General features: G+C 48.5%; 1 protein-coding gene and 1 long non-coding RNA gene across 4 annotated transcripts in view; both read left to right on the forward strand.

The window, feature by feature from the left end:
- Positions 1 to 518: 518 nt before the first annotated feature.
- On the forward strand, positions 519 to 15,189 carry LOC122176704. Its single transcript, XR_006177816.1, has 3 exons — positions 519 to 1,175; positions 14,089 to 14,874; positions 15,011 to 15,189. It is a non-coding gene; the product is annotated as an uncharacterized LOC122176704 (long non-coding RNA).
- A 43-nt stretch (positions 15,190 to 15,232) lies between these two features.
- The window catches only part of ULK1 (unc-51 like autophagy activating kinase 1), a 72,281-nt gene continuing 64,968 nt past the window's right edge, over positions 15,233 to 22,545 (forward strand). For 2 of the 3 annotated variants that reach the window (XM_042865477.1, XM_042865480.1), the window contains exons 1-3: positions 15,234 to 15,965; positions 16,458 to 16,550; positions 16,645 to 16,686. In XM_042865477.1, coding sequence (XP_042721411.1) covers positions 15,876 to 15,965; positions 16,458 to 16,550; positions 16,645 to 16,686 — 225 coding nt within the window. In that variant the 5' untranslated portion in view covers positions 15,234 to 15,875. Of the gene's footprint in view, positions 15,966 to 16,457; positions 16,551 to 16,644; positions 16,687 to 22,545 lie in introns of all 3 variants that reach the window. The other variant, XM_042865479.1, reaches the window with a different exon arrangement.

Here is a 22,545-nt window from a genome sequence, read left to right on the forward strand (position 1 = left end):
CTGGAGGGCCGGGGCACCGGGAGCAGATGTCCACAGCACAAAGACACCGTTGTACCAAGAGCTCTCAGCAATGGGCGGGGAAGGAACCCAAGGTTTCGGCTGTGCCGGGACATCCCTTTGGTGCCGGTGGAGGGCAAGGTGGCAGAATGGCTCCTCTGATCCAGCAGGATGCAGACATACCAAGGCCAAACCTGCTGAGGTGGACTGGGTCATCGTGCCACTGCGCTGGACAGAGCCACCCTGACATTTCCCCTCGTGGGGATGCTGCAGGGGGACCAAAACCACGGTGCTTTTGATCCAAAAGCGAGCAGGGCGGCGGGGCTGAGCAGCAAACGGGGGCTGCCGGGGCTCCGTCCGTGTGTCCATCCCCGGGACGGAGCCGTGTGGCCGCCGGAGGGCAGCAGAGCCCCGGCACTGCCCGCCCCAACCGGCACAGCACGGAGCGGAGCGGGGCGGGGAGGGAGGGAAGACAGAGAGAAGAGAAAAAAAATAGAAAAAAAGAAAAACGAAAAGAAAAAGGGAAAAAGATGAAAAAGTAAGGTGGGCAGAAGCATTTTTCAAAAGCCAAAGCTATAGCAACGTCTGACTTAAAAGTAAGAATAATAACATTAAGAACAATCTCAGACATGACGTGGTGTTCAACGTCTTAACACAATAAAGCTGCGAGAAGGTTTCCTCTGTCCTCTAACTCAAATCACACATCAGGTGTGTGTGTAACATGGGCTGCTGCCTCCCGCAGCCCCGGGGAAGGGAACACTCAGCCCTTACCCAGGAGGTTTTGCTAAAGCGAGTCATTCTGATTGCTTAAGGATGAAAGTTCTCTCCCCCAGGTTTAAGCAGCAATTGCCCTTGCACAGCTGTGGGCAGGAGAGCAGGTGCTGGGGCTCAGCCCCATATCTCAGGTGGAGCAGCTCAGCTTAATGCCCTATATGAGCAGGTGGGTAGGTGCTTGTAGCAGTTTTCTGCTTTGCTATAGCTTTTAGAGATGTTTTTTTGCTTCTCAGGTGACTCTGTAGGAGACAAATCCCAGCCCTGCCTCCAGCCCCACCACTTTGCTTTTTCCATCTCCTCTGCCAGGTGCACGTGGTGTGGGACCAGGCTGAACCCAGCAGCAAGCCTGGGGGATGCCTTGTGCAAGAAGCTTGTCCTGGCTCTCTGTGTTCCAGCAGTTCCTGGTAAGCTCAGTGTTGTGGATCACTTACTTGCTTTTTGCTGCCATTTCTGTGTGGGGCAGTTGGCTGGCCCTCATGGGCTGGTACAGCCTAGGGAGGAGTATAGGACAGCCAAAAGCAGGGAATACATGGCAGAGCAACATGCTTTGAGAATACAATCTTGTGCTAAGAATAGGAGAGGCCATTAAAGCTGAATGGTACGTGGGGGATTTCTGTAGGCATGTGCTGGAGCTGTTAACTGGGAAGCAGAGTCTTCTGCAGTACAAGTTGAAATTGCAAGGCCAGGAGCTACAAAGCCACTGCAGGAGCTGCCAGCACAGCTCCCCATCCTCCATGCAGTTTTCTGGTCTTCAGTTGGAAATAAAGTAAAACTCCTAAACCTCTGGTGAGATTTATAGTCCTGTCAGCAGTGAAAACCTCAACTTAGTGTTACGCTGCCAGCTCTGGTGGGTTTGTCCCTCAGTGATACAGGAAGGATCTGGGTTTGGTTTTCTGTTGTTGGTTGTGTTTTGTTTTTGTTTTAATTAAAACAGCTTTGAGCTTGGGGATGCACACCCCCAACAGTCAAAAAACGACCCCAAGACCTGGCAGTTGCTGGAGCAGCAGTCAGCCTGCTCTGAGCAGCTCACCAGTGCTTAGCACTTCATATGCACCAGAGCTGTTCTGTTATGGTGGGGATGGAACTCCATAAGCTGTGCAAGGGACTGCAGCAAGATTTCTGGGTTGTGCTGCTTGATTTGTGGTGACTTCTCTTTGGGCTTCATGTGAGGAAATGTGCATTCTAGGGAGAAGCCTTCCCAGCCTGTGTCTGCTGAGCAGCACCAGCTCACAGGTGGTGCAGCTGGAATGCTCAGGGTCTCAGTTGAGATCAGTTACTTGATGTGTTAAAAGGAGGTTTGGAGGTGGAAGCACCAGCTGTGATTGCAGAAGCCTGTTTGTATGTTGACTTTCAAAGGGTGGAAATGTCAGATCACCAGCTCAGCTGTAATGCAGAGAGAGCTGAGCCAGGAAGGCCCTGGCATGCTTTGCCTGTGGAGCAGACCAGGGAGCTTATATGGGGGCCACTCAGTAACAGTATATCCCCCTCCTCCAAACAGTTTGGAGAAACTGATGGCTTCTTTGAATCTGAGGCTGCTTTAGACAGGGGAATAGAAAATCATGGTGTTGGGTGGTATGTGGGCATTGATCTTTACTAGTTGTGGGACTGTTTTCATCCTGCAGCTCCTCTGTGCTGGGGTACTCACCCTGCTGCTCTGAGTTGATGGGCTACGTGCTGCCCACATTCACATCACTTGGGGGCAGAACTGTAGAATGGTTTTGCTTGTTTCTGAAGATGCCAAATAATGGGTTAACTGCAGCCCAGGAGGGCTTGTGAAGAACTGTGGAGGCTCCACAAAAGCCTGTCTTCTGACAGAGCTGTGGGAAGAGATTTCTACAGCAGCCGTGGAAGTCTTTGCCAACTTACTTGCATTGTTGTGCTTCAACTTCTCTGAAATGTTATCATTATGCTCAACCCAAGCTTGTAACTGCTCTGTTTTTCTGAGCACACAAAAGTAAAGATGTTTTACAGCAATTCTCTGCTTTAACTGTCCCTTTTTCCAGTGCTGTGTCCATCTGCTCTTTTTCCCTACCTGCTTCCATGGAGCTGTTCAGAGGGAGATGCCCATGACATGAGATCTGACAGATGTTTGTGGTGCAGTTTAAGACCTCTGTCCAGCTGTGGGCAGCAGCTGCTTTCCCAGGCTGCATTGGAAATGGGTGTGCAGAAGATGAAGCAGGATAGAGCAGTTTAGCAGTGAATCTCCTTCTCCTGATGTCCCAAGTATATGGGAGAATTCCTGTTTGCCCAGCCCTCTTTAAGCAAAAGCCATGCTCAGGTGGGCAACGTTCTGCAAGGCCGTACTAATTCTGTCCAATGGAGCACGTGCTGGGTGCTTGATATGCCTTGTGCTGCAGCAGTGAAGCCATGTCCCAGCACTCTCCTGCTCCTGGGACTGCTGCTGGGCCTGCCTTAGAGCTGCCCTGTGCAGGGAGTCAGCCCGGAGCCTGTCCCGAAATAGCTTTGTTCTGGCAGCCCAGCAGACTGTTATTCCTAACCTTTGGGTCAAGCAAGGTAGCGGTGATGCAATGGAAAACCGTGGTCTGCATGCGCTGTCACTGCAGTGGCTCATCCATCAGCTGCACCCTGATCCATGCTGGGCTGCCCATGGGGAAGGGCGATGGCCCCAGTGCTGCTTTGCCACTGAGCTTCCCCTGAGCAGCATCTCATTGACGGGATGTGATGCATTTCTGCATGCAGAGATCTGGTGACTGTGCACATCCTGCTGGCGCCCGGGTCAGGCCTCCTCACCTTGGGTGCTGCTGTAGGTGTAGGGGCCATGCTCCTGCCGTGCCTCTCCATGCAATTACAGCTTTCAATTGTAATTCAAACTTGCTTCCTGCTTGCCTTTCTGTGTTACCAGGGTGAGCAAACAAACACCTGCCAGCGGACTCTGAGGGCCACGTGGCTGCCAGCCTGTCCTTGCTGCGTGTGTGCTCATGTGCACGCTACCTCTGGCCTTGTTTGTGCTGGACACCTTGCTCTGCAGGTGTATGCTGAGCTGTTGGGGTGTAACTGTGATGCTGATAGCAAAGGGAAAGCACCTTGCTGTTCCTGGCTGTGGCAAGGCCCTGGCCTCACTTGAACTCGGCATAGAGAAGCATGGAGTCCTTGGACAAATGCTGCAGAATAATTCAGTATTGATGATTATCCATCTTCCCACTGAACTTCTGGAGGTTTGGGTTGCTGTTCCTAGTGCTGCAGCACAGGACTGCTTTGTGCAGCTGCAGCATCTGGGTGAGCCCATCTATGTTGGAATGGTAGAGATGCTATTGAGCTTTCTCCTTTGCTTCTTTCCTGTTACAATCAGGAATGTAGAGAGGATTTTCTTACATGGCAGAATGAAAACTGAAATACACTAATTAGCAAACCACACTAAATTTGGTCAGGGTGAGCAATAAGGAGAGGGGAAAAAAAGGAAATGAACTCAGCTGCAAATGATGTATTCAGGACCTGTACTCTAATGGTGATAGATGAGCAGCCCCTTCCTGTTGCAGAGATCCAGAAATCCTGGGTTTGGGGCAGCCAGTTAGAAGGTGGGCCTCTGCAGCAGTGTGTGATGGAGGGCGTTTTTTTGTCTCCTTCTTTCTGGTCTCCCTGGGCTGCCTGCCAGGCAGTCAGACTCGCTGACCAGCAGCTGCATTTGTTTTTCCACAGGCTGCTGCAATTGCAGCAGTACTATCAGTGGAACAAAACCTCTGGGGCTGCAGGTGGTAGGGCTTCTGCTCCTGGGCTTCTTGGGGAGGGTGAGTGTCTTGCATGGGGTTCCACAGCAACGAATACAAGGCGACCCTGCTGGAACTGTTTGTAAAGGCAAATGGGCCCTACAAGCAATGGTGTTGTATGTTTGGACTTGCAGATGGATGTGAAAGTGGGGATAAATGGGTCATGTAGCTGGAGTCACTGAGCCCTCCAGTGCTGTGCTCTGAAATAAGGGCAGAAAAATGCCCTTGCTCTGAAGGTGCTGCTGTTTGCCTGGTGCTTTGTTCTAGTGGTCAAACTGGAGCAGATTTGAGATATGTCTGTGTCTGGACTGCTCAAATGTTTGTGACTGGTGGCTTCTGGTAGCAGATCAAGTTGTGCACACCCACAGGCAGAAGATTTACTGCCAAAGTTGCTCGTCCCGATAAACACACATCCTTGACCTGCAGCCTGATAAGGCCCCAGGAAGCAGCTCTCCCTGGCTGATAAAAGCATCCATGCTGGTGCTCCAGCCCTGTGCATGTGGGTACAGCCAGGACAACATCTGCCTCTGTTGCATGCTGCATTCAGCTCATACCTGGGCACTCTGCATTGCTTCTTCCATCCCAGCCAAAACAAATGCAATCTGCTCTCGTGTATGCTGCAAGAGCCCTACCAGGAACAAAGAGGAGTTCAAATATTTGTGCTTGGTTGTTGCTCTTTCCATTCAGGCAATAAGTGCCAACTGCTGCAGAGCCTGGCGGTGTGGGATTTCTGCTGGGCTGGCTCTGGCTTCACGGCCCTGCTGAGATGAAATACCTACAATTAACAGCTGGGTTCTAAGCTGGAGAAAATGACTGAGGGCAATTGAAACCTGGCCTTCAAAAAACAAAAAAAAACCCTCAGACTTTCCCTGTGTCAAATGGAGAATGTGTGTGCTTTGTGCATAGTCTCCTGCAGCATAGTGTCACCACAAATGCTGGAGCTCTGTTACTGCCTGGGCTGCTAGATGTTTGTCTGTGCTCAAATACCTCAGCACTCCTGGAGGAAGAGGGAGGAAAAACACCAATACAAACCGCTTTTTGTTGGAAAGCCCCAAGCTCAAAGTCATGTGGAAGGCTGAGATTCTCCAGGAGTGGAGCTATTGTATGGATGAGATATTTGCAAAGTAATTCCAGAATGAGCTTCAGATCTCTGCTGCTTGGTCCCAGGGAAGGTGATGTGCTTCAGCACTTGGTAGGGCCAGGAAAAGGACAGTTGAAAGGACAAAGTGTGAACTCAGCAACAAAGCTGCACTGCTTTGTCATCGAGGGCCTCTTTAATGCTGAGAGGATAAAGAAGGGACAGACATACCTAGCACCAGGAGTTCGCATGCCATCCTGCCAGACTGGAGTTTGGAGGGTCCCAGGAAAGCCCACGTTGCCTCAGTGGGTTGGTCCCAGAGCAGGATGCTGTAACATGGAGAGTGGGTGCTTCTGCCTTGGTACCTTGCTTGGACCCTTTCTGAGTGATGTGCTGATGGTATTTAGGCTGTACAATAAGCTGGGAGTCTTCCGCAGAGTGTAAAGGTGGATCAATTCTGTTAAGTCCACACTAGAAATACTAAAGCTCAAATTGTCAGGGTGGCCTGACCCTGCTGTTTGCTGACACTTGAGGAGGCAGTAGAAGTTAAATCCCTCCTGTTCTTGGGGCTCCTGCACTGGCAGAGGGTTGAGGTCAAAGGAACGAGAGCAGGGAGAAAACTCTGGCAAACAGCTTTCCTTTTTCAATGTGACACAAGCTCTTTTCAGGGTTATGTATTTATTGTTGTCTGGTTAGAAGCAGTTGATCGGTAACAGCTCCTGCAGCCAGCACTGGGAGTACCATTGGGAGCTTCCTGGAAAGCACCTGTACACAGCAAACCGGTTACAAGGAGCCGGCTGATAAGGGGCACTGCGCTTCAATGGAGTTAACGTGTCAACGTGGGAGAGGCCTTGGTTTCTTGAACAACAACAAAAAAGGGCAGATGTTATGTAAGCCAGCAGTGCGTAGTCAGTCACTGTGAACTGGACACAGAACTGGACTAATGCTGTCTTGTTTATCTTCCTCTGAAAGTGTTTGCATCTTGTCCCCTGCCAGAGGTGGTCAGGAAAATATCTCAGCAGCACAGTGGTTCTTCATTCCCACTATCAAAATAGTCTAATGTTGGCAAGTTCAAAAGCTGAAGAGCTGGCAAGGACTTTGCTAAAGGAACGCAGTGAAGCCAGCCCAAACCTAGCATGCATGTGCTACTCAGGTCAGCTACTGCTTACGCCTGCTACTGGCAGGGATGCTAAGGAATTTACTACTGCCATGCATAGAGAAGCCTTTATGTGGGCAAAGCTGTGCTGACAGAGAGAGCTGAGATGTTTCCAGTGTGATGCAGGCAGACATATGCCTCTTCTGGGCCACGAGAGATCTGGCTAAATTATCATAGGGAGGACAACTGATTTGTCATGCAACAACAGATCATCTGTGATTCAAATAAGAGTACACTTATGCTGTTAAAATGGCATCACTTGCTGCAGGGCGTATTTGTCTAACTGAATTTAGCCACAAAATTTCTCTAATCAAACAAGGTTGGTTTGACATGGGTGGCTCTGTGGGCTGCAGCTCATCCTCAGTGACATGCTGACTTTCAGGGGCTGTTGGTGGCTCTATTTTGATTGTTCCTGTTTGTTTTTGTTTTACTCTGAATGCTGTTGTGGCATCCTAATTGTGTATAGAGAGATGCTGAAGCTCACTGTAAGAAGAGCTACATTGCACATTTAGAAAGATGTAATCCTTCCAGCTCCCATCCACATGCAATGGTCAGCACAAGACATGCACACAGGAGAGAACATGAGTGTGCACCTTGCTGTGGCTGCTCTCCCTGCTCATGCCTAATGGCTTGCTCTGTGTCATCATCACGGGGATACTGCTCCTGTGCTTTATGCAACAGCTGTACCCATACATGTAGCAGCACATTTCTTAGCATGGTCTAATTTGATGTCACAAGACACATTTAAACTGATGTCACAGTAGCTGCACAACTTTCAAGTTGATTTTGTTCCTAAACATGCAGACTGGCAATAACTGGGTCTTCTGCTGGCACAGGTCGATGCAGTTGGCTTTGTTGCCTCTGGATGAGGCTTGAGGTTTGTATGCAAGTGAGATGTTACATTCTCTGGTTCCTGCTCTCAACAGGACAGCCTGCATGGTGAGAAAGGTCTCACTTGAAAGCGTTTGATCTGGGGTCTATGAAGTGCTTGGAGGTTATTTCATGAAAGATGTTATGTTAGTTTAAAAGTGGTCTGTTTACAGAAAAATCTGATTTTCAATATAACCTCTGCGATTAAAGGAAGTTATGACAGATCCTCATCTTATAAACTACAGGGTAATGTCATCATTGAAAAATAAACAAGTTCTCTTGTACCAAATAGTTCCAGTGTTCCACTCTTTCTCCTTGATGCCTCTTATACAGCGCCCTTTTCCTACTTTTCTTCTTCATCCTTATTTTCTTCCCCAAAAGCTATATTTCCATTAATATTTAGCATTGCTGGAATGGTGCAAAGTGTAATTACTTGAACCAAATGGGCTGTGATGTTTTAAATGCAACATGTTTGCATTGCTCTCTGGACTTGGGTCTACATTACTATGGTTGTAGAACAGAATTTCAAATAAGCCATCAGGATTCCAGGTATGTGAAGATTTAGGTTGAGACTGAATACCAAATTAAAAATAACAGAGCACTTTCTATCCCTTGGGAATCCCCCAGTGGACACCCTTTCCTTTGCTGATCCCCTTGTGCTCTTCTGGATTGATGTCTGTTCAGCAACCAGCATCCCAGAGAACATCCCATAGAACCAGGTGCTTCCATGGCCTCTGATACGCAGTTTGGAAGCACTTCCAAATTAATGGGTGCAGTCAGATTGCACTTCTGTGCTCTGTGCACAGGGCCAGCTCTGCATCAGGCTGTTCCTTTTACAGAGTTCAACAAGCGTACAACGTTGTGGCAGAAGGAAGGCAAGCCAACCTTGGTTATGGTATTTCTCATGTGGTTCACTTAGGGCTACTTTCTGGTTTCTCTCTCTTCATTTTGTTTATTTGCAGTGGAATAAAAGAGAAGCACGTTTAAATATAAGCTCGTATTAATAGTTTGTTGCATCTGGGTATGTTTTCTGTAATTGGGTTATATTAATATTGCTGTTCAAGCCTTGAAGCTGTAAAAACATCCCATCCTAATTGCACAACCTCAGCTCAGGTCCCCCGTTAATATGTGGGTGGATACAACTCTTTACAAGTTTCCTGAGAGACAAAAAGAGTACACTGGTGTCCTGCTCATTATGCTGTGTTAGTTTTAAGCAGCCTCTTGTCAACCAGCAGCCCAGTAGCTTCTCCTCCCTCTGGGTTTTGTGAGGTTAATGCATGAGTCATGGAACATTTGACTGAAATTTCATGAGTCATGGAAAGCCTCTGTAGTGCTCACAGTTCTGAACGATCTTTTCCAGCACTGCCAGGTTGGGTGCCTGCATATACATTGTGATCACATCCAGTAATGCTTTATTGTGTCAACAAAAACAGAATCTTCTGCTGGGAAATACTAGGGCTATCCTGCCTTATTACTGAGCAACTCACCCGGCTCGTACCTACCCAAGGGGAGCACTGTCTAAGGGCAGAGAATTCCTAAATCATGATTAGCCTTTTTGCTCTCACTTCTGTTCAGATATGTTTTTATTGGTGACTGCACCTCATTGCCTCTGGTAAAGGGCAAACAAATCCAGCGCTGCTTGGTGAGATGCATGTATTTCTCATCTTTAGTTGGGTATAACAATTACTGTATTACAGTTGCTACCAAAATCAAAGCAGTACAGACCTTGTCATTTACACAGATGAGAGGAAGAGGCAGGAACCAGGGAACTTGAGCCTAAATGCCTTTCAGAAACTCATCCTTCATTTGTCAGCAGGATATCTTCAACCTCAGCCAGGTGCTTCAACTGAGCTGTGTGTCCAGGTGTTCAATTATGGAGCAAAAATGTCAGATTTGAGCAAGGAAAAAAAAAAATTAAAAATCAGACATCTCAGTAGACCTGGATGTTTAGTTTGGTGGTTGTCATTGGTTTTTGTTTTCTTTTTTTCTTTTCTCACTATAAACCAAGTCTGGAAGCACTAAACAGTAGAACTTTCCTGATGTTCCACTGGAAAGTTTTCCTCTCCTCATTGCTTTGGGCTTCTGTGCTGGAGTATCGTCCCTTTTTGCATATTTCTAGGAAGGAGAGATGAAGGATCGTTTCTTTGGGATGTAGCAGTGAGCATGCTGATCTCAGCAGTGTCAAGACTTACTACAGTGTGCACCCGTGCTCAGTTGTACATTTCTTTGAGGCTCCCTGTCCTTGTCAGTTGAAAAGGCTGATTGATAACACGTCTAGGGGAAGAGCCTGATTTTTCCCAACCGCTCTTTCTTTGTATGTGTAGGAGCTGAAATGATAACATCCAAGGCCAGGAGTTAGTCCTTACTGCTCTTATTTTGCTTTTAGAGAGATGTTCTCAGTCTCTGCTCAGAACCACTGTGAGGCTGGCGGGAGCTGAGAGTTGCACATCCAGCTTGTCCAAGGCTGTGCTTTGACCTTGCTTGTGTCATTTCTGCCAGATGCTTGCCCAACCTGCTCCAAAAACGCTCCCACACTGCAGTGCTCTGCTGCCCAGGCAGCCTGCTTGCATCCAGACCCAACCACACAATAAGATGTTAGGGACAGAGCTCCTTCATTGCTGCCTGACCTCATTATATCTTGTCCTATCCCTATGTGCATTGCTCAATGCTACAATCTAAACGGCTGTTATTTACGTGTCTGCAAACTTCTCCACTGTCTCTACATGGGATGAGTAAAGAGTAGTGCCTACCTGAATACTGTCCTCCTGACAAACCTTAGCTTCTCCAGGATGGACCTCAGGGGCTCTGTGCATGGCAAGGATGCAGGTGGGGGGCTGGGGGTGCTGGTGATGGACTTGCTTGTACCCTGTCTGGACCCCACCTCGTGTAAGGAACTGTGTGATGATAACCTGCTGACTCACAGGCAAGCAGTGTGCACTTTGGCAAGCAATAGCTTCCCATTAGTCTGAAAACAAACTCCTCTGAGTGGAAGATTTGCAGACTTTCATTCATTGGCAAACCTCAATGCAATCAGCTGTTTGACAGACAGGTTAGGTAATGGTCCTTCACGTGGGCACTTACAGGTTTGAACACTAAGTACAGCCCCACTGCCCTCTGCCAGCAGCTGAAATGCATCTGATACTAAAATGCAGGGGAACCTGTGGAGCCCCTTGCCAGAGCACCTTGCTGAGTGCATTAAAACATCACCTTCAATAATTCATGAAATCTGTTCAGGGAGCTGGTGTGTACGTGTGGGGAGGGGGTAATAAAATATCACAGAGCTGGCCTGCCAGGATAATTGAGTGGCTGGTTAAATCTCTCAGTGTTATTAACCAATAAAGGGGCCCCAGTGTAAATAAATCCAGACTGAATGTGACAGGGCTAGGGAAGTGCAGGGAAAGCAGTACTTCCTCTCCTGCATATGTCATGAGGGGCAGCTGCCATTGGAATGCAGTCTGTGCTTTGAGTTCAAACTTTCAATTCTTCCAGCCGTGCTGTTCCATGTTTAGGTGCCATCTAAAGGTCTGATCTGGCTGTGTGCACAACTGCAAAGCTGTGAGCAGTCAGTTGCAGGTTCTGAACTCCATTGCTTAGTTCAGAGCCTCCAACACCAAGAGCTGCTGCTGCTGTGAGTGGGGCATCACTCCCTTTCTCAGATAAAAGAGCTTTCCTGGAGCTGGAATGCTGTTTCCATAGATCTTATGTGAGACATGAACAAATACTGCTAACATAACTTAAAGCACTGCTGTAAACTTACAGATGTTGTCAGGGCTCCAAATAACTTTAGCCAGTCAGCCTCTCCATGAAGGCTCTGTGACATGGCTGCATTCAGCATGCACTTAGCCTGGTGCTGTGCCATTGAGATCTGAGTTTTGCCCTTACCGATAGTTGGGCCGGAATCAAAATTAGATACAGGTATCTGCAATGAGTAAGATTAAAAGGTGTAATTTTTATTTTCCATTAAATACAGCCTGCAGCTTGTCTTCTGTTCCATTAATGCTAAGCTAATATTTGCTTTTACTGTGTAGATATTAGTGGAACTATGTGTTTTCCTTCCACCAAGGGATTCTCGGCCAAGGACTGCGTATTCAGTTCTTTTGCTCCTTCCTGCTGGATCTGGCAAAAATGCCAGCATTCAGGCTGGTTTTGGCTCTGCCCGGATGCTTCTGGTTAGGTTTGATTATTAGGAAGTTTGTGGAAAGTGTATGTGTGTGTTACTGCTTAAATACATCAAAATTTTAATTCAATTCTTAATCTTCAAAAATAGCATCTGCTTTTCATCCAGATGTGCTCTGAAGCTAAGCCTTACTTTATCACTCCTCTCGTGCTAGGCTGTCCATCTTTCTTTGCCAAGAAATAAAATAATTTTCAAGATGTGATGCTGCCATTTTTGCAAGGCAAATTTATTACCCAGAGCAGCACTGCCTGTGTCGACCTATGGCTGCACCACAGCTCATCTTAAAGCTCATCTTATGGTTGAAGCTTCCATTTCACATGACAAGGAGATGTGTAGCCAATTAACAGTCTCAGCCCCTGTGCAGCCACATCTTGCTCATGTGCTGAAGCCTCACAGTTTGGCATTTCCCTTCTTCCAGAAGCACTGGTATGTTTGGCTGAGACCTTATTGCCTCAGTGAGGCAACAACCATATCCAGAAAGATTGCAAAGGAGTGCCATGGAGATTCCCTCTGTGTACTGCCGAACTTTGATGTCAAAAGAGATATGTGCTGATAGAAATAACCTGCTCTGTATGATTGTACCCAGCCAAGGATTCCCCCCACATCTTTCACTGTTGAGCATACAGTTAATTTACCCACAGGCTGGACAGAGAACAATTTAAGCCTGGAGGAAAGTCTCTCTTCTGTTTTCCTTCAAAATCTTTTTGCTGGGTTTTCTTGTTCACACATAATGCCCCCGTGATCCTGTAGCTTTAACCAATTCCACAGCACCGAGCCAGGGGCAGAGATAACTACAGTGTACCTCTGCAGCCCTGAGGTAAGGATTCCTGTAGACAGAAACAGATATATTTATGCCTGCTGATTACAACACGCTATTGGAAAAGAGTATTGTTTGAACCACCAGGATATCAGCTGCCTCATTGCTTGTCTTCACATGTGAATTACAGAAAAGGATAAAGTTGCATCAACTTGCAAAAGAATTTTGAGAAAATATTGTGAGGGTTCCCACAGCTGGGTGTATGCTTGTGTTTTTCTCCACCCATTGTAAATCACAGCAGTAGGCCTTACCTCAGCCATCCATTAGCAAATTGTGCTGTGTGTTTTGCCTCCATCTGAGGAAGTAGCTGGATACCTGTTAGTGATAGCATTCATACCATTAGCAAATGGGAGACTACAAGAGGAAAGCAGAATTTACATGCGTTGGATGCTGGCCTAAATACACTCTCACTCAATTCTGGACATCAGGAAGGAATTGATAGAGCATAAGTATTTAATCAGCAAACCACAGAAAAAAAATATTGTGAGGAATTCTATGAATTAATAAGTCTTTCAGCCCTCTTTGTTCCAACATCAACAAGCATTTTGCTAATAACGTGTGTCTGCAGGATGCACTCCAAACTGAATTTGCTGTCAAGTAGCATTGTACCTCATTATTTGCCAACTGGAAATCTAAAATCTCTGCAAAATTTGTTGAAATATTTTCATTAGTCTATTTTTGGAAGACGAGCTGGAGTGTCCTTTAAGTGCTACAAAAGTTAAGTGGTCAATACCAAGGTCATGCTGGGCACCAGGTGTGCACACAGCATCCAGCACCACCTGGTCCTGATCCTTGTAGAGACCTCTGAGTACCTTCAGTATTTTTGTGCTGCTTTGAAGCCCCACTTATCCACCAGAATGCTGCCCAGTGAACCTTCAGGCATGCTTATAAACAAAAGCACTTTGCTTAGAATGATAATAAATGTCGGTGGAGAGAGTTTACTGCCTGGCCACGTGTGCCAAAGGCAACGTTAGAATGCAGGTTTCATAAAACCTATTTAGATTACACATTTCTTTTTGCAGCCCTCAGCACACGCAGGAACAAACAAGTACATGCAGTACACAACAAAGAACATTCACCACTGCAACATTTCAGCCTCTGGTTGAACAGCATTCATATCAGCCTCCTCTGTGCCGTGCGCAGGAGCTGCATGTCTGCTGTGATGGCACCATGGAGGCAGCAGCTGAGGGCATCGGTGGTCCCAGCACAGCTGTGCAGCACTGAGCATCTGGCCCTGGGGCCATGGCTGCTGCCCAGAGAAGGAGGATATGAGATTTTGCCAACTTGAAACGTTTCAACATGCATTCTTCACTTCCTGCCTTAAATTTTTGCAAGCGTTATGTTCTGTGTTAACAGCAGTGGCTCTTACACAGCCGGCAAATTCCTGTGCCTGTCACTTGTTGATTAGCTTGATTTTGATTTCATAAGTTCTGTGATGCTTTCCATTTTACTGTGTTTACTTTTAAAATAACTCTTTGCAATCATTGACAAAAGCCTGAAGTTGTGGAGAGCGCGGGCCTCGGAGTGAGAAAGTACACAAGCAGCTGAAGCACACTAGTTTTAAAAGGTAACCTTTTTTTAATTGTGAGGCTTGGCAGCACTGAAATCACACACAAACCCCAGCCTTGTGATGGTTCAAAGGTCCCAACAGACACTGCCGAATGCACAAACTGTCCTCCTCACGTGGACAAATCCCACTAAACTCATGCTCATACTGCTGGAGTTGGAGGTGCAAATAACCTCAGATCAACCACTGCAATGCCTGTATCTGGGTCTGGGGCACACTGCCGTTCTTCCATCAATGTTTTAAGCACCGTGAGCTTTGCAGCACGAGGGGCAGCAGCCCACAGTCCACACGCTGTTCCAACCACTGCTTCAGAGCAAGGCCTGGGGTAGAGGCGCTGCCTGTTCCCAACTTCTTCCCCAAGCAGTGACAACCACAGTTTTTGGGTGTCACGATAGGGAGCACCCTCAGCACCGCACGTCAGCTTTGTCTTGTTTGAGAGCCTTGTTTGTTTGCACAGCCACGTTACAACAACAGGAAGAGCTGATGGCATCTGGGTGCATCCCACCAGCACCAACCAGTGGCACACCAGTGAGCAAAAAGCAAAATGCACAACAGGTCGTGAGATGTGTGCTGGAATATTTTGTTCTCATGTGGGCGCTTTGATAAGGATGCAGACAGGAACACGGCGTGTGTAAGGGATATAGAAAGAAGCCCTGGGTGCGGGGACCGAGGGCCGTCCTGCCACTCTCAGAGGACGACAGAGAGCAGCAGAGGTGAGTGAGCCCACTGTGTGAGGCCAGGGGTAGGGGGAGGAGGAGCACCCAAGGGTGCTGGCAGGCCTGCGGCCCAGCAGGTGCTTTTTGGGCTAAACATTGAGAAATTCGCCATTTGTTTGGTCATTTCTGAAAGACTTTGGAGGTCTCAGCGTTGTGGACAACGGGCAGGCTGCATTGGAAGAAGCCCCCCGCAGCGCCAGCAGCACCGCGCCGAGCGGGGGGGCCCGTGACTCAGTGCTGGCGGCGACGGCGCCTTTAAATGGTCGGTCTGTGGCCCCCGGAGCTTCAGTTGGCCGCCGTGCCGTGCCGTGCCTCCCCACTGTCGCGCACCGCGCCTGCGCAGCCACCGTCGGTGCCGGCTGTTTTCCCGTCCGCGCCGTACTCCGCGTAGCTTTGTCCGATCGCGGGCGGTAGGGAGGCCCGGAGGGGTGGCGGGGTGACCCCGAGCCGCCGGATACGAGAGGACGGTGGGCGCAGGCGGTCCTTAAGGTGGATCGGCCCTTAAGGTGGACTCGGAGTTAAGGTGGATCGCGTTTAAGGTGGACTCGCCGCCAAGCCGCGCCTGCGGGGCGGGCAGGGCCGGGCTTCGGCATGGGGAGAGGCTCCTGAAGCGGCCGCCGGAGGAGCAGCGCCGGCCGTCCTGAGGAGGAGATGGGGGAGGCCCGCTGCTAAGAGCCAACTTCTCCCGGCCGCCAACGATGAGCAGCGCGCAGCCCCGCTGGCAGAGGCGGCCCATGGACGGAGGCGAAGCGGGGGAGCGGAGCCAGATGCCGAGCTGCCGAGGGGCTGACAGGAGAGCGGCTTTCCCCCTCCAGCGAGTCTCCAGCTCCTGACTGCTCACCGGGAGGAGGAGGGGGGGGGGAGGCCGTTCCGCCGTCTTTTGATTGGGAGAGATTTAATTTTCTTTCGAGGGAGCTCCTCCATCACCGCCAGCAGCCCTCAGCGCCGCTTCCCGGCCCCGAAGTTGTCCCGGCCGCGGTTCCGCCGCCCGCAGCGCCATGGAGACGGTGGGGAAGTTTGAGTTCAGCAGGAAGGACCTGATCGGACACGGAGCCTTCGCCGTCGTCTTCAAAGGCAGGCACAAAGAGGTGAGGGGCCCTTCGGACGATTTTTACCGTGTTTTTTTTTTTTTCTCGCCTGGTTCGTGCCGGGCTGGGGGCAGCGCTCCGGGTGGCGGCGAGGCCCGCTTTGTCCTCGCCTCCTTCTCGGCGCGGTTCTGCCTTTCGCCATGCTCCACCGGGAGGGGAAGCGGCTCGATGGACAGCGCAGGGAAAGCCAGCTTGCTGCGGGCCTGCCGATGTTAGGTCTTGGGATAAGCCGTGGTTCCCACAGCGTTTATTTCTAGTGGTTAAATAAGGGGATAATCGTCAACAAAACCCCAAACCTCGGGCTTTTCTCCTTGTGCTGGCACAGCTTGGGACGAGGCAAGTCTGAACATGCGTTGGGGCACAGAGCATGGGCCTTTTCTGGTGCTGCAGGACGCCTTCCAGCATTGCCAGCACCCTGATGGAGGCTGCTCACCTGGCCTGTGCTAATGGGGAAATGCTCTCTGAATTACACGTGCACTTTTCTGCTTTCAGAAACCTGAGCTGGAAGTAGCTGTGAAATGCATTAACAAGAAGAACCTTGCAAAATCACAGACTCTGCTGGGCAAGGAAATTAAAATACTTAAGGTAAAGGCCGACAGAGGTCTTTTTCCTTTTTCAGTCTTTGTTACCTATGCCCTTTGTTGCTCTGAGCTTATTGTCTTTGTTTAATTTTTTCTAGGAACTGAAACATGAGAACATCGTTGCCTTGTATGACTTCCAGGTAAGTACATTCAATTACGGCAAAGCATTCTAGATATGGGTGAGGTTGAGTGGAGTTTTTGGCATTTTGTTTTTTTCAACAGATGTTTGTAATCAAATGTATGTGTTCTGGGGAAAAGGCCTTCTCTCAAGATAGTGGAAGCTCTGTTTTCTCTGTTCTCCTTGGACAGTGTGACAGATTGTGTACGGACTGTGCTCTGGAGGCTAGAACTTCTGCAGCTGGGAGTTGGGGTGGGGACTCCGGTTCTCAGGATGCTTATGCAGCAAAGTGCAATGTGCTGGAAGCTCTTAAGTTCTTAAAACGTTAGAAACAAAACTTGCAGGAGTTGCTCTGGGCTCTCCTGCCTCTTGTTTTTCTTTCTCTGGTCTGAAAGTTTCATTTTTCCCAGACAGTATAGAAATAGTGTGAGCATGACTTTGTAGCATATGATTGCCTCCGTTCCTGAGGATTTCCATCAGCGTTTTTCTGCTGTCCTTGTGGCAATCAGTAAGTGTTTAAAAATTGCGGCAGGCATTTTTAGATGACTGTGGTTTCCCACAGCTGATTTTTCCCTCAAAACCAGCTCTATCTAAAGGGCTCTGAAACATGACTGCTCCAATGACTTTTCTTTCCCCGGAGCATTTTGTTAACCTAGTGGCCTAGCAGGGTTCTATTTCTCTGGCATTAGCGATGCTTTCTGTGAGGAAAAACCCTGCAGGATCAGAGCGTGAAACGGAAACCCTCAGTTTGTGGGCAGATAGGACGGAGGGCGGCCTGGGGGACGCGGCCCCAGTACAGCGCCCGGCGCCGGGGGTCCCGGCCCGGTGTCACGAGGCCGGTGTTTGTTGACATTCCTCCTCCTCCGCCGATTGGCTGCGGCGGCTCTGCGTCAGGCGCGGCGCGACGGCTGATTGGTTGGCCCGGCCGCAATGCCCTCTGGGTGTTGTAGTGCCCTCCCCCCCAGGCCTTAAGGCCTGAGGGCCGCACCGCCCCGCGCCCCTCGGCCGGGCGGGTTCCTGGAAAACGAAGAGTGTGACGGTGCTGAGAGCGGGTGGACGGGGCGGGGGGGATTGGGGTGATCCAACAGGGAGGACTGGACGCTGGGAACAGGATCGATTCTTGGAAATGCCCTCTGGGTGATGAGAGGCCACCTGTTCGCTACCCGCCCCCAGGCTGAGGTGAGGAGCTGGGGCGGCCCTGAGCGGAGCTCCTCGTTAGGGGCTGGGCTGTGTTAGCAGCCAGCACCGGGCACGCTGCTCTGCGGCCTGGCTGGCTTGGTTTGTCGGGCAGAATGAGGTGATGTAGCTTGTGTTGGGGGGATGTGGCATTCCAGGCTGTGAGATCCCCTCTGCTGCCTGTTGGCCTGTGACCAGACCCAGCCTGCCACGGAGTCGCGTGAGAGAAAATTACCTGCAGAGGTAATAGTGCAGTGCTGCGGAGAGCTGGCTTCTGCCCGCCTTGCCCTTCCTCTGTGGGAAAGACCATTGCTTATTCATCTTCATTCATAGCTGCTTCATTCATAGATGCATGCATGTTTACCCTTGCAGATGTCACTGTGGCAGTTGCCAGCCCTTCCCGGTAGATTTTTCTGAAGCTGTGGGGGTTTATTCTTCTATTACGACATCAAAGAGCAAAAAGGAAAAAATAGCTTCTGTGAATCTCACTGTTGCCCTGTAGCTTTGTCTGTCGCTGTGTTTTGTCTTCCTTTTCTCTGCACATCCTCTCAGCAGTGACTTGAACATTTTGTCACATCTTTCTTGCATACAAGGAAATGGTTGCCTAACCCACAGTGGCTGTAAGTCACTGATTACACCCAGTGATGCTTTCGTTTACATTTTCCTAGTTACGAGTTAACACTAAGCAGGCCTCATATAAATCAAGATTTTTGATATAATGCCAGATTTGCCTCAGACAAGCACTTGTAGAGCTGATATTTAATACCAACAGCAGCTCACACCATTGCACACATTTAAATTTATTCTTCAATTTATGAAAAAATTGCCATGTTCCTCCTTGGCTCATAAATACTGACAAAGACCTATGACACAATATCACAAAATAAGGCACTTACAGGGGATAAATTAGTACTGATGAATGGTTCATGCACAGCAGTGCAGTGTCTGGACTTTTATAAATCCCCTTGCTGGAGTCCTAAGAGCAGCACCATTATGTGAGAGCGGCTCACAAAATGAAATATGCATATTTCCATTATTATGTGCTCATATATTAATGAGAGGTGCTGTGAGTAGTTGAGGAGCCTAAAGAGAGAACCCCTGCTCAAGAAAAGGATAAACCATATTTTGTTGCACTTCTGAAAGCACTCAGTTTAGTGTCTGTACAGAGTTGTGCAGCAGATCTTTCCTAGGCACAGGAGATGTTTGGCATAAAGTGAAAACCAGATTCTTCTCTGTTCAGGGTGTGTTAGTAGCTACTGAATAGCTGCTCGCTCCTCAACTGGCTTGCAGAGGTTGGGATTTTCCAGACTGCTGCAGTTGAGAGGAGCGCAGTAATGCAGGCATCTGGAAAGCAGGAGTCTTATTACTCTTTGAAGAGAGCCAGTGAATCCTTGTTCATTAAGGTGGAAATTAATGACAGCAAGGATGCAGTTATTTCCACTGTACAGGATCTTGGTTTGGAACAGGTTTCTTACAGCATGAACTTCAAAAGTAGTGAGGATCAGCTCAACCTTTTGTGCATGCCGACAGCGAAAGCTTGGCAGCGTGTCGTCTGCTTTATGAGTCTCACTTTTGTGTGTGGTTTTTTTTTTTTTTTTTTAACACTGGATGTTGAATCTGAGTTTGGTTGTAAATTACTTGAGTAGTTAATAGGGTTGAATGATACTAAGGTAACTTTTGAACTTGTTGGATCCTGAAAGGACTGTGAGCTGGACTGCTTCCTCTAGCACTGTTTTCTTCCCTGTGCCCCTCTTGTACCAGGAGACTTGGTTGAATAGGTGCCAGCTGAAGACATAATGTGACTGTTGCAAAGCAGCCATAGCCCAGCTGCCCAGGGCATGCAGGAAATTTGCTGTTCCTGGATATAAAGCATCCTTTGGATGTTAGAAAGCATTTTCCTATGTGAAATGGGAAGAAGGACCACTTTTCCTAGGTGTGTGTTGTGATCTGAGCTTCCTATGGCAGCTAAGCTATGGCTGATTTTGTGGGAGTATGTATATATGTGTGTGTATATATATATATACATATATATATTTATTATTTTTTTTGTGAGTCTGGTTGTAGAAAAATAGCTGTTAATATCACACAGTTTCTAATTCAGCCTTGGTTACCTGAGGGTCTGCTTTCCATAATTTTATCGAGTTGGTACACTCATCAGCTAGGGATGAGCTCAGAGAAATGCTGAAATCACTCGTGCAGTAAAGACTCACCAAAAATATTTCTGCTGGGGTGACTGTATCACCTGGAGCACCTGCTGAGGAGTCAAGGACCAGGGAATTCTTGCAGTGCAGTTTTTCTTGTGCACGTGGATTCGGGCATGGGGTGGCAGAACAAGCATTCCTTGGCTGAATGACTAGTTAACCTGGGCTGCTCTTTGGGGTCAAGCTCTACAAAGCTTATTTCATTGTTGCTTTCTATAAAATCCCTATAATCAATAGGATCCTGGCCTTTGGGACAGTGATGTTATGCTCTCTGTTTCATCATCCTTTCCTGATGCTGCCTCTAGCTGCCAGTCCACCTCCTGTGTCCTCTGGCACTGCTTACTGAGCAGCAGTGTCCTTTGGTGTGCCCTCCAGAACTGCTCGCTCCTGCTGCAGTGCTTTGCTGATCTGCGTGCTGCCAGGTGAATCAGTGGTGCTGCAGTGACACCTTCCCCACCACCACTTGTGCCACCTCACGTGGGATCTGCTGTTCCTTGGGCATTACTCTTTGGGTGCCATGTCTCAGGAGACAAGGCTCTGCTGTGACACTGGGGATGACTAAGAAGGCACTCTTTGTCAGGCAGATCACACTCCTGAGGTCAGGCAGGCTGCCTGGTTAAATCCTGCTTTAATTCCATCCCTAAGCGAGGCTGGCACATTGCCTTGTGAGTGGGTGTGCAGCACAGGCTCTCCCGCATGCTGCCGAGCAATCCTCCTTCTGTTTGTGCTGTGGCTGAGGGTGGTGTGTCTGCTGTCCTGCTCTGTCAGCATCCTTGCATCTGCTGGGGGGTGTCACTCTGACTGAAGATTGAGTCTGCCTTAATTTAGAGCTAGAAGGGGGGAAAGGATGGAAAATCCATCTGCCCTCTGCCAGTAGCTCTGTAAGATGGCTGAGAGTTTAGTGAATCAAAACGCCTATGTTTATGGCAAGTAGAGTGTTTTACATCTTGATCTTTGTTTTATGTTACTCTAGCTGAGTACTGCACTGTGCAGGTGACAGAAACATCTAGCAAACGCTGACCACTAAATATAGACCTTAGAGGAGTCATTGAACTTTTTTTAGAGGGAGTGGCTTTGCTGCATTTCTGAAGCGGTGATCCCCGTTTTACTCATCCTGTATGTAAAGCACATACCTGTATTCCTCTCACATGATCAGGATGTCATGGGAGAGCCAGCAACCTGGAAGGTTAGTAGCCTTTAGAGCTCCCGTGGAAGGCAGCATTACTCAGACTATGGTGAAGGATTAAGGAATGTTTCCCAGGAGTAATTGGAAACTGGTAGGCTGCTGTGTTCGCAGTTTGACAGCAAGGCTCTGGTAGCAGCTGAGGTGCTATTCATGCAGCTCTTCCTTAAGCTTCATCAGTGTTTCCTTTAGGAAAATTTCCTCTGGGCAAGTCCTTATGATGGCTGAACACGTTGGGTTGGAATGGGTGAAGTAAGGTGGTGGAAATTTGGAAGATGGATAGGAAGAAGTGCCTCCTAAGTATGTGGGCAGGAAGAATGCCCTGAGTGATGGCTGAGCAGGACTGAACTCAGTCTATCTGCCAACAGATAACTTCAGAGCTTCTTTTGTGCTGAGCACATGGCAGAGAGGTGCTTTAATGGTGTGAATGTGTCCTGCTTTATGGTGTGCAGGCCTTAAATGCCACCATAAATATGAAGAGGTGCTCTTGAAAAGCAGAGTGAGGATCTCAGTGCTGCCTTTGCTTTAATACTAAGGCTGCTTTGGGGAGAGGGCTGAGTGAAATAAACCAAATTCTGCATCACTGGTGGCTTAGGGCAAAAATATTCTGTCTGGCTACAGGAACACCTGGCTTGTCTCCTAGCATCAGAATAATGGGAGGAATTAGGTCAGCAGAGCTGGCTGGCGTACTGAAGTCAACCAGACAGTACATTGCAATTGCACGGAATGAAAGATGCTGAATTTCAAGGTTTTAAGAGATCTCACTTAGCAAAGTGTGTTACATGGGCAGGCAAGGAGAGGCCTGCCAGCCCTCTGGGTATGCCTTGGTGCTGCAGGGTGAGGCGGTGCAAGGCAGAGCTGCAGTGTGCCACCCGGGAGGTTTAAGGCATATCTTTTGTTTCCTTTGTGAATGCTTTGTGATGTCGCTGCAGGCAGAGCTAACAGTTAGGTAACTTTCTCGTGGAGGCTTTTTCCTTTGTGTGACTGATAGTTATTTTCAATTTAACTGGCAATTGTAGCAAGTGTGTTAAAATGTACTCCATTTTCATCACTTTTGAGATGCTGTAGGTTAAAGCCCTGTTTCTCTGGCTTCTGGTAACTGGATATATTTCCTCTTAATTTAAAGACTGCTTTCTGAAAGAAAACCCAGACTTTTTCTTTATGTTCCTTGTTATAATGCCTTTGTGCTGTGAGTGTATATCTGCTTTCCTAAATGGGTATGAAAAGGAAGCTAGCAAGAGCCAGCTAGTCATGCAGCAGCCATGTAAAAAACAAAAATCCAGTGGGGGTTGGGCCTGTGGTTTCTACAGTTGCATAAAAA

This window comes from Lagopus leucura, unplaced genomic scaffold (genome assembly GCF_019238085.1).
Source record: "Lagopus leucura isolate 7727_CA_CO unplaced genomic scaffold, USGS_WTPT01 Super-Scaffold_806, whole genome shotgun sequence".
Lineage (NCBI taxonomy): Eukaryota > Metazoa > Chordata > Aves > Galliformes > Phasianidae > Lagopus > Lagopus leucura.